A 17,567-nucleotide genomic window follows, 5' to 3' on the forward strand; every position below is an offset into this window, starting at 1 on the left:
TAATAACCTATAAATATCAGGAACAACATATTCTTTCCGTACTGTTTCACTTGTGGTTAGTCATTACTTTTGGATACATATAGTGCTGCCAATATGTTTTATTAGTAAGCGTTTATAGTGAGAGTCATGAAGACAGATATTGGCCATTGACATAATGTTCCACTTTTTCCAACCAGACTTCGTGTACTTTACTGGGTACCTCCCTGTCGGCCTGTCCCTGCTGGCATTCATGGAATAATCGTGTCACGTAGGGGTGGGTTTCCCTTCAAATCAGATGCGCGCTGGATGAAACCATTGCCCCAAGAAGTGGATCAACTGTCAAATAAAACTGTTCATGCTATCTAAAGATTTGCTTTCAGGTTCAAGAAATTAAAATTTCTCTTGTGAAAGCAGCAACTCGATCACAATATATTTTCATTTTCTTTAGTTAGAAAGGTCATTCAATTATTGACACTGCATTTACTAACCCCCCACGGAAGCAGAAAATGGGTAATTCCAAAAATGGCAGCGGTTTCTGGTAGTGTGAAGTGAAACTTTCCAAATATTGCTGATAAAACATAGCTATTCTTTAATCCATTTTGAGGATTATCGTCGAACAGATATTGAAGAAATTGTTGTTGGACTACTGCTGTACCCGACGCCAAGCAACACGATCGAATGACGTTTATTTTTTGAGGATTTGGAGATCGCGAACGGTGGGCTTTCCTCAAAGTTGACGGTAGCAAGAGTGCCTTTCATTGAATGTGATCATAACGATTGTTGTTGTCATCTCTACACGGAACTTGAACAACCCGTTAAGGCTAGCCAGCCCGTAAAATAACGTTCGATTCTTCTTTTACCGGCTATTTTCACTCAACCAGATTGCCTTGTTTGTATATTGGGGTCAGGGCTCCCGTGCCCGTTTACGTCATCCACATATAGGATGATGCCCGTCAATGTTGTGTGCAGTGTCGCAACGAATTTCTTGATTTGCTAGCAGCATAACGTAATTAATTTTGCCCGCTAACTTGCTTTATAATGTGATAGCCAGTCTGCGTGCTGTGGCTAACTATAGCTGGCTGACAACAGTATTAGTGTTGGTTAGCTGATGGCAAGCCATCAATCAAGATAGCTAGGGTTCGTTCAGCAGGGCACAATGTTGTGGAACGGTACAAACATGCCTCTCTGACATGTAGAATAAGGAACCCCGACGACAGATATCAACAGGGGGTCAGCTCCCACTCAGCCCAGTCAAAGCTCTCTCTGTCCTGGGACCACACTGGTGGAACAAGCTTCCCCCTAATGTCAGGACAGCGGAGTCCCTGCCCATTTTTTGTAAATTTATTTGAAACCCTACCTCATCAAGAGTATCTTAAATAAGAAAACAATTCCCTGCAATAGTCTTTTTCTACTAGCACTGACTTTGTTTTATAACTACTTTATTGAGGGAAAATGTACTTACTATGACTGTGGTGTGTTGTCTCACCTAACTATCTTAAGATAATTGTAAGTCTCTCTGGATAAGAGCATCTGCAAAATGACTAAAATGTTTAAAAAATGAATAGATCTATTGATATTTCTAACTGCAACGTTCCACAACGTTTGCCTACTGAATGTGGCCCATGTTTAATGACTAGGCAAAGATGTAGCCAAGATAGCAAGCAGCTGAAGTAATTTAGGCCTGATCGGAATTTAGCTCGAGTCTGGTTTATCAAAGCCTAAAATGTATGTAGTAGACCTCGGCCAATAATCCGAGACATATCACAGTTTAACACCGACCGTACCGATCACTTATCGCAGGCATTTTGCTGATACCGTTCATTACGATAAGTAGCCTATTCTAGAGGAATGTGACGTTTGAAATTACATACGTTTGCTAATATGGCTGAATATAATCGGACAATTGATGGCTACAATCATTGAACTAGTAGTAGTTGAAAGGATAGTTTAAAATAAAAACTGTGGTGCACAATGTTATAAACTTATTGTTCTATTCATCGTTATTGCATCAATTCAGGCAATTTATTGCGATATGGATTTTTGTCCCTATCTCCCAGATCTAGTATGTATTATCATGGCGGAACAATGCGATGTTATGCTCACATATAACTGTCAATTCTGTCTTGTATGATAACGCTAGATTATAGTCTAGAAAATGATTTCCCATTTAATATTTGATCAGCCTGCCTGTTCATTTATCATTTTGTGTGGATCTATTTTGTATCCTGTCAGTTTCAAGTAAAAACATTTCTCAAATGATCTATGGTCAGTAAACTGATGACATTTGACATTGACAGCTCACTTTTCCCTCCATCTGATTGACAGCGGTCCTGGCAAATCAATGGACAAGCTTCAGGACCTCAGCCAATCCGAGTTGGAGGATTTGCTGGACAATACAGAGCGGGTGGAGTCCATGGCATTGGAATCTGATGAGGTAAGCAATCACGTCTTTGCTTTGTCTCATTGTCTGTCTATTGTGTCTTATCTAGATTGAAATGTAGCTTGGTCCCAGATCTGTTTGTGCTCTAACCAACTTCTGTTGTCATTTATTATTGTCATACGCCATGTTAGGAATGACACTCACCACAGGAGTTTGCAAGACGGCATTAAAAAACGATCTGGGACCAGGCTAGTCGAGATGCGCCGCTCTTACTGAAATGCCTCGTGTGTTTTGTACCTGAGTAATGGGATAATGAATAGCCAAGCTTGTCTATAGGCCTATCTCTGAGCTGAGACCTGGCTTTTTCTGTCAGGTCACACGACTTGGCTATTAGTCAATGTAAACCGTAGATTAATGATTGATCTGAGGATGGACATCTAGGTCTCATCTCACTCTGACCAGTAGCAATGTCCAGGCTCATCCTGCCATCAGCAGTTGTTTTTTTTACAAGGTCATATTGACTCACTTCTCTTCTACCTTTGTCCATAGGTCCAAAACACTAACCATTGAGGTTCATTTGTTTGTCTTCACTCTTCACGTGGGGAGTTATGTTCGCTAGATGCAAAAATGATCTGTTTCTGGCCAACTCGTCTTGTTAGTTAAGCCGTGTTCATTTGCTGCTGTCTTGGCTAGCCAAGTCTGCCTAATTTTTTTTTTTAAAAAGACACCTTATCTCAAGCAGGAGACTTCCTTGTTAAGTAAAGTTGAAAGAAAAAGCATTGATAGAGAGAAACGCATCAACAGACGAACCTGTCCTTATCGTAGTGTAAACGCTGTCTGTGTGCTAGCTTAGCATATAGCGTTGCCTCCCTGCACTACCCTCTGACTGGGCTTGAACCTCTCCCTCGCCAACAAACGTGAACGCCAGCTTGACAACGTACGAACCAGTCGAGCTATAGAGAAGGATCCAATTGGATAGCACTGTCGGCAACATTTCAAGCTAGCTGCGGAGTGAGCTCACGGCACGTTCTGATCTCCGTTACGGTAGCATGGCCGGGACACTGGTCTCAGAAGGGAGGACCTGGCAGCTTCTGTCAAACACAGACTGATACGTATTGCCATGACATACCAATCATAGAGTCACGTAGAGGAGGAGAGCGTAGTGCCCTAAGCAGGAGTTGAACCCAGGTCGCCTGACCCCAAGACGAACGCACTATCCACAATCCTAATAACGTTATACCAAAGATCTTAACATGCTGATCAAGGCTAAGGTTGTTATGAGAATTAGCTAGCTATGTAAGTTAACGTCCGGTCACTACAATATCTGTTGTTCGTGGTCACGGTCAAAAATACATAAAAATGAAAAAAATGATGTATTATTGACTCCTCTTCTTCCTCGTCTATAGATTCAGAACATCCAGCTGGAGAGGGAGATGGCACTGGCCTCCAACCGTAACCTGGCAGAACAGAACCTGGACATGAAGCCTCGCCTGGAGAGACAGAGAGAACATCTAGTGGAGAGATACTCTGAACTGGAGGGAGTCAGAGATACCTACAGACAACACTGTGACCAGAAAGGTGAGGGGTGGAGGGAGTCATAGAGACCCACAGACAACACTTGTGACCAGGGATGAGATGGGAGGTTATTGATGGATAATAGAATGACAGATGAAGAAAAGCAACCTAATAGAGGAAGAGAGAGAGAGGATATGGAAATAGAAATAACAAGATGGAGAGATGAGAGGGAGGGAGGGAGCCATAGACAGATGGCAGATGTGGCAGGAACAGATTTTGGAGAGGGAGTTTGTAGTGTAGGGGTAGATGTTGTGTGGCCTGTTCAGATCCTGGACACTCAGTTGGTCTCTACTAGTCAAACACAGTGTCTGTGTCCCAAAAGCGCTCTCTCACCTATATAGTGCACTACTTAGGTAGTATAGGGAATAGGGTGCCATTTGGTACTAAGCCTTGGTCTCTACTGGTCAAACAGACAGACAGACAGACAGACATAGCCCCCCCCTCCAGGCTTCCAGATCTGGCCTGTGTGTCTGTCTGTCTGCCAGGGTCTCCCTGGATACCATCGCATCAGCTCCCATTCCACTGCCGTCAGCGCTTTGTCAGGAAGTAGAACAGGCCGTGTGATCTGTGTACATGTGCTCCTGCAGCCTTGTTTTGTACGCTTTTCATGAGAAACTGTGTTTGTGATGGTCTCCGTTTGCAGGGCTGGAGTTGGTGACTGTTTGAATGTGCGCACCTGTTGTAAAGTCTGCTATTATAGTTATGTCATGTGTTTTTCCTGAAGGTGATTAGGTACCGTAATTGCTGGACTATTAAGCGCACCTGAATATAAACTGCACCCACTGAATTATTAAAAAATATGTATTTTGTACATAAATAAGCCGCAGGTGCCTACCGGTACATTGAAACAAATGAACTTTACACAGCCTTTAAACGAAACACGGCTTGTAACAAAAATAAATAGGCTTTAACGAAACACGGCTTGTAACAAAAATTAAACAGTAGCCTACCAAGAAAGTCATTGGTCACTATCTTCCTCCTCCTGTGCACTGAAACCACTGAAGTCATCTCCTTCGGTGTCGGAGTTGAATAGCCTCAGAATTGCTTCATCCGATGTTGGATCGCTGCCCTCTTCAACACGCAGCAGTCCAGCCTTTTGAAACCCGTTGATGATAGTGGATTTTTTGACAATGCTCCAAGCTGTCAGCAGCTCTATTTCCTTTTCCAACAGCCAGATCGATCGCCTTCAACTTGAAAGCTGCATCATATGCATTTCTCAGTGTCTTTGCCATGATGAGGGTGACAAAATGACTAGCGTAATCAGAATGATGGGAAGTTTGAGCGCGCTCGATTTACGTCACATTATGTGACGGTGCTCAGTTTTTTGGCGGCATGAATCTTGCGAAAGCGGGAAAAATCCATAAATTAGCCGCGTCATTGTATAAACCGCGAGGTTCAACGCGTGGGAAAAAAGTAGCGACTTATAGTCCGGAAATTACGGTAATATGGAATGCATTGTTATTTCACCCCTAAATCAGTCCTAGTGATTCACCTTGACTGGGTATTAACCTTTACTCAACCAGCATAATTGTGGGAGCTTGCCTTCAATGAGAAGTCTACCAGAGGTATTTGAAGATGCTTGAAAGTAGATTGTCCTGTTGCGTGTGTATCCATGTTTATCCAACATTGAGCTTCATGGCTGAGCTTCATGAGATTACTTTGTTCTCATTTTTAAATGTGTTTAATAGGCTTGGGCGGTATCCAGATTTTCATACCATCCTTCTCTCGTCCTGGGGTTTATTGTGTTACCTGCATGGCACAGAAGGGGGCGCTAAGAACGCAATTACCGGAATGCTAACAAAGTGAGCACAAACAAATAGTGAAATCACATAGACGCTGTTAGCTAAATGCTAACAAGCTAACAGCAAAAGTTATACAAGCGTAGTTGGTAACTATCGAATGTCGTTTTTTTGGAGAGTGTGGACATTTTATGAGAGAAATTGTTCAAATGGACCAAGTTGCGCTGCATGCTTTTCTGATGGAAGAGCAGCATGTGTACACGGAGTAGATGGGAGAAGAGCGGAGGACAAGGAAAAACTATAGTAGGAAGCACACGGGGGAAAGAAATGTCAAACATTTAGTCATGAATTGCGTACAATTGTAACTTCCTCACCTCTTGTGTGCCACATAACTGAGATTCGCCTATAGATAACGAACGCTACGGACTCACTAGCTCGCTTTCTCCCGTTGTGCTATATATATAAACAAACACGTGACTGGCTACACAGTTCTGGGGAACTACGGTAAACTTCATAATGTAAAATAAGGTGACAGGTGAAATGAAGAACGCAATCTGCTTTATCTCCTAACGTATTGCACAAGTTGACTGCACGTATTTACTTAAAAAAAAAACATAAAATACATAGTTTTGATGGTATAAAAAAAATATATAAAAAAAAGTTTTCCAAATAGCCCGGTGTACGTCAGACCCATACAGTATACCGCCCAAGCCTAGTGTTTAATAACAGGCGTGAAGAATTGTGCTGTCGGTGTCTACTGGGACTTAGAAGCTTGGCGTGACATTGGCGTGTGGGAGGTGTTTATTTCTGCCCCCTCTTTCATTCTCTGCCTCACTTCCCCCCCCCCCAGATGGCATCATGGGGCAGGCATCACCGGAGGGGTTGTTCTCCAGACTTCAGACAGAGGGCGCCAGCACGGAGACGGAGTCAGAGGTGAGAGGCCGCGGCGACACACTTCTCAGGCGGACAATGAAACCGACGGATGATATTGAGGACGAGTATGGGAGATGTGTATCCGTCCTAAAAACACAGGACCGACGACGACAAAATGATCAACTCGTCTCTTACTCTATTCAACGCCGTACAGAGGACCAGCAGTTGGGAATAAGACGATGATAATAAATAAATAATGTGTTCAGACATTGTCAATAAAGTGTGTCCGTATTTACCCACATCCCTCTCTCCCCTTCTTTAACTCTCGCTCTCTCTCTTTCTCTCTCTCTTCCATCTCTCTCTCCGTCAGTCTCTGGCAGATGAGTTTCTGGACGGCCGGCTGTCTCTGGACTCGTTCCTCGACCGTTTCCTCTCCCTTCGCTCCCTCGCTCACAAAAGACGGGTGCGGATAGAGAAACTGCAGGACATCCTGCGGCAGAAGAAGGAGACCGCCGCGGGCGATGCCTCCGCCGGCTCCGTGACGTCACAAACGAGCGCCAATCAAGACCCGGCGACGACACAGTCATCGCCATGGAATCATCATCCTCAGCAACAACAACCGCAGCAGAATTCCAATCCCAACAACCACGCTGGTTTCCAAAACGGCCCCGGTTCCGCCCTACCTTACACCCCTTACCCTGTCTCCCCTCCTAACCCGACAGCCACCTCTGCAGTATCAGGCCCAGTCCCGTCCATTCCCCCAGGTCAATGTCCACCCTACCCCAGCCCCGGCTCACCTTTCACCTCAGCGGCGGGCTACTCAGCCCGTCCTGCTTTTGGGCCTCCGGCCACTGCCTGCCCATACCCCACCCAGCCAACGTTCCCTGGTGTCCCCGGCTCAGGGTCTGCTTTCGGGCAGTACAGTGCCCCCAACACCGCCCCCTACCCCTCTGCGTACACCTACGGTGGGGTTGGGGGGTATAGCTACCCCATGGGCCCTGCTCTGCCCAACTCTCAGTCCCCCACAGGCAGGCCGCAGTACAGGCCCGGGTTTGGAGTGCCACAGCCCTACTCCTGAACCTCCCTCTGCTCTCACCCCATCACTCCTCTCCCACCACACATTCTCCAGTCTCTCTCATTCACTCTTTTTTTCGGACTCTTTACCTTTCTCTCTCTCTCGATCTGCCTCTCTCTCTCTCGATCTGTCTCTCTCTCTCTCTCTCTCTCTCTCTCTCTCTGCCTCTTCTCCTCCCCCTCCCCTCCTCTCATTCAAGTGCATAACTGTCTCAGGACCTCCCCTTGTGCTCCAATGTGTTAGAAACACTCTCCCATTGGCTGTCAACCCCTTCTCTCTCTCTCTCTCTCTCTCTCGCTCTCCTCTCTCCTCCTATTGGCTGTCAGCCTTTTTACTCTTCTCCCTCCCTTTGTGGAATACTGAGCCAATCAAAAAAGACCTTGGCCATGTACGTTTCAGATAGAAATGGAGCTGACGTGACTCTTTATTCGACATGTCAGAGAGCCATGTTTTACATAAAATATATCTACACATCATGTATTCCTTATCAATGGTTTCACCCTGTAGCACAAGTCCATTGTGGCACTGTGTTCGGTATATGCATTAGAGTACATTTGACTTGTTCTAACACCCATATCATTCTACACCGATGTCAGATGACATGTGTTGATCATATTCGTTCGTATATGATGATAACTTAATACCCACCCGAACCAAAATGTTTTCCAGGTGCAGTTTTGTTCAGGAATTCTGTTCTGTAAACTCTTTCTTGCTCTTCGTTCTGGTTAGAAAGTACTTAAGACAATACTAAAGAAGGAAAATCCTAGGAAGTCATAGCTACTCTATAGGATCTGACCATGTAATTGTATTCATTATGATCTAAAAGGCTAAACTGATCCAATATCAGCACTCTTAGTCTGAGAGGCTTTATGAATGCGGGCCCTGATCAGTGGTCCTTTTGGAGACTTCAATAACCCTGTCTTCTTTCTTATTCACCTGGCTGTGCATGTATGATGTTTGTTTCTTAGCCAAATCTGGACATCTTTACAGGTTGAGGATCTTAATCTGACCAGTTTTTCACAGCAGGAAAATAATCCTGCAGCAAAAGGATGTGAATTATTGCGTGGATTATAATTCATGGAGGTTTTTTTTAAGGGTTGATTTTTTTAAAATATAAAAAATTGTCGGGGCGAATCAAGTCTGAAGTTACAAACTTTAAAATTATTTTTTTCAACCTTGAATACACTACAAGTTTGCATTTTCTGCTGTGCAGGGTGATCAAATTAAGATCCTACATCTGTATGTCCTACAAGTTTAGCTTCCAAGTCTTTTCTTTCTTGGCAGAATGTTTTGGTTGGTTGTTTAGGTATTGTGATGCCTATTGACAATGATGTCGTTGTTTACAGAATCATATCTGTATTCTCTGTCGAGGATCATGCCTGTTTCTCTGGTATCTCCGTTTTTCTCTCCCTCCCACACGCTACAACTTCACACTCCGTTTCGTCCCCCGTCCCTGAGGGCTGACTTGGCGTTAAACTCACCTCTCGTCTTTCTCTCCTTCCCTCTCAACTCACTCTCTCTTTCACCCTCTCCCTCCTTCTCCAACATCTGCCTGTTGACATGAACTGATTGATGCTTGACAATGATTGCAAATGAGGAAATTGTTTATTTCTGTAAGTTCACTTCCAGTGAGAATATGTGATTTGTATAAATGATTAAAGAGATGTTGTTGATAACAAGGGACTAATGGTCTGCACCCAAAATGGAAGCCTATTCCCTTAGGCCTCTGGTCAAAAGTAGTGCACTATATAGGGGGAGTGGGTGCCATTTGTGACTGATCTGCCTGCTTTAGCTCAGAAAGCACAGGATGAGAGAGCTGTGACGGGGGTACTACAGCGATTCATACCGCCTTCATGACGGCTCATACAGCATTCATAGACACTTATGTCATCTTAGTCATGAGCTCTTCAACCCTAGTCAGTGGTCTTAAACTGAGTGTTACTACATTGGTTGCCATCATGCTCTATGAAGGTGTTATGTAGCGCCTATGTAGGGCCTCTTCATCAGGTTAACTGGTTGGAATGACTGGTCTACGACCAGGGGGCAGTGTCTTACTGGTATTATCACACTACTACTGTCCCAAATGGCACCCTACCCCCTACTGAATGCACTACTTTTGACCAGAGCCCTATGGGCAGGGAATATGGTTCTGTTTGGGACGTGACTAAAAGAAGGAAAAGATGAGTCAGAAATTTAGAAGCCCAACGGAGATACGCAGCATTAATAAGGGGGAAATAAAAACACAAGCTTGGAGCTTGTTTTAAGTTTCTTATTTTTTTGTGTGAATATTATTAAACACTGAACTTGATCTAAGAGCTATGTTCTGACTCGTAATTAGAAATATATATTTTCTTTTTTATCTACTTGTCTTTTTTATTTTCTCTCGCGTTGGGAGAAAATAAAAATACCACGGTAGCTGTCTCATGCTACAGTTAGTTTTGACTGTTCTTACTCCAGTTGCATCAAGGACGATTCAAGTCGGATAGAACTTGATTGAGTTTAATTGATTTGATCTGAAAGGTGTGGGGGGCTTTGCTTTGTGTTGTCTCAAACAGAGCTTACTATCAGGTCTTCCTTCCCGCTCTCTGATTGTGATTATCTTTTTCTGATGTGGGCCGAGAAGACCGAACCAGGGAGATGACACAGAAGAGAGAGCGACGGACCCCTGGGGGAAAGGAGGGCACTGGAGGAAAAACTCCCACATAACCTATCAAATATTCCACCTCAGTGATTATTTTGATCAATCAATTGTTGTGGAACGATTTCTGTAGCCTATAACGTATGTGAAGTCAGTTAAAGTGTAGTAGTCACTAATCTACCAAACAGTACAGTAGGTGCATGTAGGCTTAATGGTACAGTTACTGATAGACAAATGAAGAATACATATAATCTCAAATCCATACTGTTAACAGAACGGTTTATACAATTTGAGAATTTATATATTTTTTTGTGTCAAACAACTGGTTGTGCGGGGAAAGCGGGATGGTCCTAAGTTGCTTCGTATATTCAAAGTACGGAGAGAAGTGTCTCATAGAGAGAGAAAGGGGGTGGAGGATCATTTTTACGGGGCTTTCTACACATCTACGGCTCGGTAAACCAGATACTAAAGATGAGAGAAAACGAGAGCGATAGAGGGTGGGAGTGGACGGGTGTGAACGAACAGAAAAGTTGAGTAATGGTTGAATTAAGAAAAGAAAAGTAAACATGAATTAAGTACAGCGCCTCCAGAAAGTACTCATAACCCCATTACTTTTTCCACATTTTTTTGTGTTACAGACAGAAATGTAAATGGATAACTTTTTCAAATTATTTTGTCACTAGCCTACACACAATACCCATAATGTAAAAATAGAATAATGTTTTTCTTTTGGGGGGGGGGGGGCAATTAGTAAAAAAATAAAAATAAATCTGAAATGTCTTGTGTCAATAAATATTCAACACCTTTGTTATGACCAACAAGTTAAACAAGTTCAGGAGTAAAAATGCTCTTAGCAAGTCACATGGGTTGCACTGACTCACTCTGTGTGCAATAATAGTCTTTGACATGATTTCTGAATTACTACTTAATCTCTGTCCCCCACACATTCAATTATCGGGCAGTGAATTTCAAACACATATTCGACCACAAAGACCAGGGAGGTATTCCAATGCCTTGCAAAGCAGGGCACCTGTTGGTAGATGGGTAAAAAATATATATAATGAAAAGCAGACACGGAATATCCTTTTGAGCAGGGTGAAGTTATTAATTACACTTTGGATGGTGTATCAACACACTGAGTCACTACACAGATACAGGCGTCCTTCCTAACTCAGTTACAGGGTTGAATGTCGGTGATAGGTGAAAACTGATGATGGATTAACCTTGTAGTTGCTCCACAATACTAACCTAATTGACAGAGTGAAAAGAAGGACGCCTGTACAGAATACAAATAGTTCAAAACATACATCCTGTTTGCAACAAGGCACTAAAGTAATATTGAAAAAAGAAGAATGGCAAAGCAATTCACTTTTTGTCCTGAATAGAAAGTGTTATGTTTGGAGCAAATCCAGTACAACACATTACTGAGTACCACTCCCCATATTTTCAAGCATAGTGGTGGCTGCATCGTATTATAGGTATGCTTGTAATTGTTAAGGACTGGGGAGTTTTTCAGGATAAAAAATAAACGGAATGGAGCTAAGCACAGGCAAAATCCTAGAGGAAAACCTGATTCAGTCTGCTTTCCACCAGACACTGGGAGATGAATTCCCCTTTCATCAGGACAATAACCTAAAAACACAAGGCCAAATCTACACTAGAGTCGTTTTACCAAGAAGACAGTGAATGTTCCTGAGTGACCGTTACAGTTTTCACTTAAATCTACTTGAAAATCTATGGCACGACCTGAAAACGGTTGTCTAGCAATGATCAACAACCAAGTAGACAGCTTGAAGAATTTTGAAAAGAATAATGGGCAAATGTTTCACAAACAAGGTGTGGAAAGCTCTTAGAGACTTACCCAGAAAGACTCTCAGCTGTAATCGCTGCCAAATGTGCTTTTTTACAAAGTATTGACTCAGGGGTGTGAATTTTATGTGCATTTTTGTATTTAATTTTCAATAAATTAGCAACAATTTCAAACCCAAAAATTCTCACTTTGTCCGTATAGGGTATTTTGTGTAGATGGCTGAAAAGTCATCAGCTTAGAATTTCTGCTGTAACACAACAAAATGTGGAACAAGTCAAGGGGTATAAATACTTTCTGAAGGCACTGTAGGATAACAAACAATATAATAATAATAATAATAATATGGTTATTAAATAGAATATTAAGTAAGATAATAAGGTCATTTAGCAGACGCTTTAATCCACAGCCAATGTATGAAGTTACAGTTAAAAAGTAAGGTTGTACACAACAATATCCACAAACTAACAACAGATGTATTATATCCCCCTTAAATTCTCTAAATTCCCAAGCAATAATTAATACATAGTGTACGGGTAACTGCCAAATTAAAGGAAACACTTGAGTAAATGAGGGAATACAAAGCATATTGAAAGCAGGTGCTTCCACGCAGGATGCTTCCTGAGTATTATAAGCAGTTAACATCCTATCATGCTTAGCGTCATTTATTAAAATGCCCAGTTGCCCAAATATTTTGGCTACCATGGCTAGAAGAATAGATCTCAGTGACTTTGAAAAAGAGGGGTCTCAAAGAAGCATGCTGTAGGGGGTTGAAAGTGTGTGTGTGTCAGTCACTCACCAGATCTCAACCCAATTGAACACTTATGGGAGATTCTGGCGCGGTGCCTGAGACAGCATTTTCCACCACCATCAACAAAACACAGAATGATGGAATTTATGGTCTAAGGATGGTGTCGCATCCCTCCAGTTCCAGACAGAATCTATGCCAAGGTGCGTTGAAGCTGTTCTGCCGGCTCGTGGTGGCCCAACGCCCTATTAACCCTTTATGTTGGTGTTTCCTTCATTTTGGCAGTTACCTGTAGATGAGGCCTATACAGGAATCCAACTCATAATAGGGATCTTGCTGCAAACAACTGGTGTACCTGGCAGTGGTGTGTACCATGACCTATTGGAGAACACATACACACAAGCGCGCAAAAACACACGGACGTGAAAGCACACACACACACACACACAGGCACACAAACACACACTTCACTGTTGGAAGGTGTGTGAAAATCAGGCTCATGATTGACTCAACCAAAATGTTTAAATATGAAAGATTCAAATTTTTCTTTCCGCCTCTCCCTCCCACTTATCCTCCACTCTTCTTCATTTCATTTCACTTCTTTCTTTTCTTTTTCTCTCTCTCTCTTTTTTTGTAACTGTCTTTGAAGTGAGGAAGTTTGCAGAAGCTCTTGCAGACAGAAAGCAGCAAACGCCAAAGATGAAGAGAAGGCTGTATGGATAGAAAAAGAGAGGGTGGGGAGAAAGGAGAGCGAGGAGTTTAGACTTCTGTACCGTTTCCTCTCTCTTCAGTCTTTCTGTCGGTTTTTCTTTGCGCGCGTTGTCTCTCTTCTCTTCTTCTCTCCCCAGTTTTTCTCAACCTGTTCATCTCCAGAATGGATGGAAGGCTAGTTCTTACCATCCTGGTCCTGTGTGTCAAGAATGTTGGTAAGTCTTGATTTAAATGCAGTCCGGTGTTTTCCGAGCGAGTCCATTACGATACACAATGTTCTCATGTTCTGATATGCTATACTGACAACGACAGTTGAACTTGAAGCAGCAGAATTGTAGTCATTTGTTTTGTTGCGTCCAAAAATGACTCCCTATTCCCTCTCAGAGAGGGGCAGTATTTCTGTTACATGTATTTGAAATACGCAAAAAAAATGGTATTACACTGGGCTAAACTCCAATGTGTTTTCTAACAAGATACTTTCGAGAGCTGTAATTTGTATTTTTGAAATACTTTTGGATACAATTTGATTTATATTTAGCGGTACATCATTTTTGCCCCCCTTTCTCCCTGCATTGGTATCAGAAGATTGATGGCACTATGGTGTACTAAGAGCATCTGCTAGATTAATTAAATATACATGTAAAATTGTACAATTGCAAAGGATGCTGAGTATTATTATAATGAATTCCAACCCAAAACAAGGCCAATAATAATAATACCAGGTGTACTTTGCAGGTCATTTTGTTATGTTCATTTTCACACATGTATTTATAGTTTGGTAATTGAGCAGACACCCTTATACAGAGTGACTTACAGTCAGTACATTCAACTAAAGTAGATAAACAGCAACATATCAAAGGAAATAAATGTGTATTTGTCACGCTTCGTAAACAATCAGGTGTAGACTAACAGTGAAATGCTTACTTACGGGACCTTTTTCGACAAGGAAGAGTTAAAGATGAAAAATATATGTAAATCAAAAATATAAAGAGTGACACAAGGAATATGTACACAGTGAATAATGAATAACAATAACAAGTTAAAAAATTTTTTGTGGCTACATACAGGGAGTACCAGTACTGAGTCGATGTGCAGGTGGTACGAGGCAGTTGAGAAACAGAGCATTCGGAAACTATTCAGACCCCTTGACTTTCTCCAAATGTTGTTACGTTACAGCCTTATTCTAAAATGGCGTAAAAATATTTTTCCCCCCATCAATCTACACACAAATATCACGTTTACATAAGTATTCAGACCCTTTACTCAGTACTTTGTCGAAGCACATTTGGCAGTGATTACAGCCTCAAGTCTTCTTGGGTATGGCGCTACAAGCTTGGCACACCTGTATTTGGGGGGGTTTCTCACATTCTTCCCTGAAGATCCTCTCAAGCGCTGTCAGGTTGAATGGAGAGCGTTGCTGCACAGCTATTTTCAGGTCTCTCCATAGATCTTCAATCGGGATTAAGTCTGGGCTTTGGCTAGGCCAAGGCTCAAAGACATTCGGGGACTTGTCCTGAACCACTCCTGCGTCGTCTTGGCTGTGTGTTTAGGGTCGTTGTTCTGTTGGAAGATGAACCTTCGCCCCGGTCTGAGGTCCTGAGGGCTCTGGAGCAGGTTTTTAATCAAGGATCATTCTTTCCCTCGTTCATCTTTCCCTCGATCCTGACTAGTCTCCCAGTCCCTACATTTGCAAACATTTCTAAAAAAAACTGTTTTCGCTTTGTCATTATGGAATATTGTGTGTAGATTGATGAGGATTTTCATGTATTTAATCCATTTTAGAATAGGGCTGTAAACGTAGCAAAATGTGGATAAAGGGAAAGGGTCTGAATACTTTCCGTATGCACTGTAACTACGTACATACAGGTAGAGTGAATAGGCAACAGGATCACAGTCACGTAAAACATTTATGTAACTGTTACTGTTCATGCTGTTACTGTTCATGCCGGCTACTTGCAAATGTATTTCTGTATTTTAAAATACAAAGCACGTGTATTTTAATGAAATACTTTTTCAAAACACAAGTATTTTGCAGTTTATTTTGATACATTTGATGTTTAGGGTATTTTTTTAATTGTATTTTGTCATTTTTGCCCATCCCTGTTCCTTATGGGCCCTGCTTAAAGGTAGTTCACTATAAGGAATAGGATACTATTTGTAGTAGTAGTAGTAGTAGTAGTAGTAGTAGTAGTAGTAGTAGTAGTAGTAGTAGTAGTAGTAGTAGTAGTAGTAGTAGTAGTAGTAGTAGTAGTACTACTAACAACTGGGATCAACCTTTGAATATCATCCATTGATCTGATAATTACCCTTATGACCTCCTATCTCGGTAGAGGGTGAGCATTTCTGTTTCCTTAATGTGTTGGATTAATTGTTAGATTAGAGAGGGTTTAGTCTAATCCAGGCCAGTTTTAGTCCTCACTGCAGGCGGCCAAACATTGACCGTTAGTCTTTTGAAAAACTGCCTCTGTGATTAGTGACTACCGCATGACATGTAATATTGATTTTAAAAAATTGAATAAAATATTTTTGGTAAATATAGATTCCAAGATACCAATTTACTTTATCTGCTGTTGTTTCGCATCCCCTCTCTCTCTCTCTCTCTCTCCCCCTCTCTCTCTCTCTCTCTCCCCCCCCCCCTCTCTCTCTCTCTCTCTCTCTCTCTCTCTCTCTCTCTCTCTCTCTCTCTCATATAGTAACCTTTGAAAACACGACATCCACCTCCCAACCTCTCACACCATCCGACTCCACTCCTGCTACCCCCGCTCCCACCACTTCCTGTGTGTGTAATATCTCCACTTCCTGTTCCCCTCCGACCAAGCCCGAGTCTCCGCCACCTGCGCTGGCCGTTGTCAAGATCAAATGGCAAGCAAAGTCCTGTAAGGGGGACGTACACCTGTGTCTCCTCTTGGGTGGAGACACCTGTCTCTCCACCCATTCCTTACCACTCTGCTTTAACAGTTGGGCCAATCTTAGCCTTGAACTGGCAGAATCGTGTGAGAGGAAGGGCTGCGGGGGCTCCGCAAAGTGGACTAAGACCCCTGCTAGCTCTGAGGGTTACCAGATCGGTAGGGATGGAAGGGTTACCAATAACTCCTGTACAACACTGAGGATCCAATGCGAAGGTGAGTCCTGTATGTTTGTGCGTCCTTTCTGTATATGTTCCTCTAAGTGACTGACCGTGGGTTGAAATGCCACACATGCATACAAGTACATGAATGTCTTTGTAAATACACTTTTTATATATTTTTGTAAATGTTTTATAAGGTGCTATAAAACAATAGCCTGGTTTCCATGTTTAGGCTGTCTTGCCAAATGACCATATGAGTTGGTAAGACAGAAGAAAAAAACAGATCTGGGACCAGCCTAGTAAAGTCGTGGTTAAATTTGAATCTCATCTCCTCTCCACTCCAGTCGTCCCAGATCAGTTAGTAGGCTATAAGGTGGTGACTGGACTGCTGTGTGTTCTGGTGCTGGTGGTGCTGATGGTGCGTTTCGGGCAGCCCTCCCTCAAGGCCCTCCGTAAGAGATGTGAGTCCCAGAGACCTGGGCCTGTATCCACAAAGGGCCGCAGAGTAGGACTGCTGATCTAGGACTTGTCCATATACTCATATACACGACGATCTAAAAGGCCAAACTGATCCTAGATCAGCACTTCTACTCTGAGACGCTGTGTGGTAACGGGCCCAGATCTAAACACGAAACACATGAACGCACATTTAGGATGACAACAAAGTACTTCAGTTACTGCAATAAAGTACTTAAAGACAAAAGTCCCCAGTACTTGGACCAGTCCAATAGCGTTTGATCAAATAATGTCTCATAAGGTCATTTCAGAAAAGAAAAGGATATTGATACCAGGGTTGTTATTGTTATTGTGGCATGTGGCATTTATTTTATTCATATTAAGTTAGTTATGGATCAAGTTTTTTTTTTGTCACAACTGTGTCATTGAGACATGTTATCTTGGTGTTGTGTGTTGGTAATATAACATTATAAAATGATCTTTAATCAACATGTTAATGTCTGTGATTCAGTGTCAGAC

The 17,567-nt window shown here is 42.4% G+C and overlaps 2 protein-coding genes across 4 annotated transcripts in view; both read left to right on the forward strand.

Annotated features, from left to right (window-relative positions):
* The first annotated feature begins 141 nt into the window (after positions 1–141).
* On the forward strand, positions 142–9,934 carry LOC110534447 (uncharacterized). Of its 3 annotated transcripts, none has more exons than XM_021619313.3 (5): positions 142–695; positions 2,305–2,413; positions 3,766–3,937; positions 6,524–6,606; positions 6,917–9,934. In XM_021619313.3, the coding sequence occupies exons 2-5, from the start codon at positions 2,321–2,323 to the stop codon at positions 7,622–7,624; spliced, it is 1,056 nt and encodes a 351-aa protein (XP_021474988.2). In that variant the 5' UTR covers positions 142–695; positions 2,305–2,320; the 3' UTR covers positions 7,625–9,934. The 3 variants fall into 3 exon arrangements, with proteins under 3 accessions (XP_021474988.2, XP_021474989.2, XP_021474990.2); XM_021619314.3 differs by having other exon boundaries at positions 268–718; XM_021619315.3 differs by lacking the exon at positions 142–695 and adding an exon at positions 1,657–1,704.
* Positions 9,935–13,447: 3,513 nt separating this feature from the next.
* Positions 13,448–17,567, forward strand: part of LOC110534451 (uncharacterized) — a 5,199-nt gene continuing 1,079 nt past the window's right edge. The window contains exons 1-4 of the mRNA XM_036933581.2: positions 13,448–13,740; positions 16,219–16,647; positions 16,937–17,053; positions 17,560–17,567. The exon at positions 17,560–17,567 is cut by the window's right edge and continues 43 nt beyond it. Coding sequence (XP_036789476.1) covers positions 13,689–13,740; positions 16,219–16,647; positions 16,937–17,053; positions 17,560–17,567 — 606 coding nt within the window. The 5' untranslated portion in view covers positions 13,448–13,688. The remainder of the gene's footprint in view (positions 13,741–16,218; positions 16,648–16,936; positions 17,054–17,559) is intronic.

The sequence above is a fragment of the Oncorhynchus mykiss genome, chromosome 10, assembly GCF_057628025.1.
Source record: "Oncorhynchus mykiss isolate SJ-2025 chromosome 10, ASM5762802v1, whole genome shotgun sequence".
In the NCBI taxonomy this organism is placed as follows: domain Eukaryota; kingdom Metazoa; phylum Chordata; class Actinopteri; order Salmoniformes; family Salmonidae; genus Oncorhynchus; species Oncorhynchus mykiss.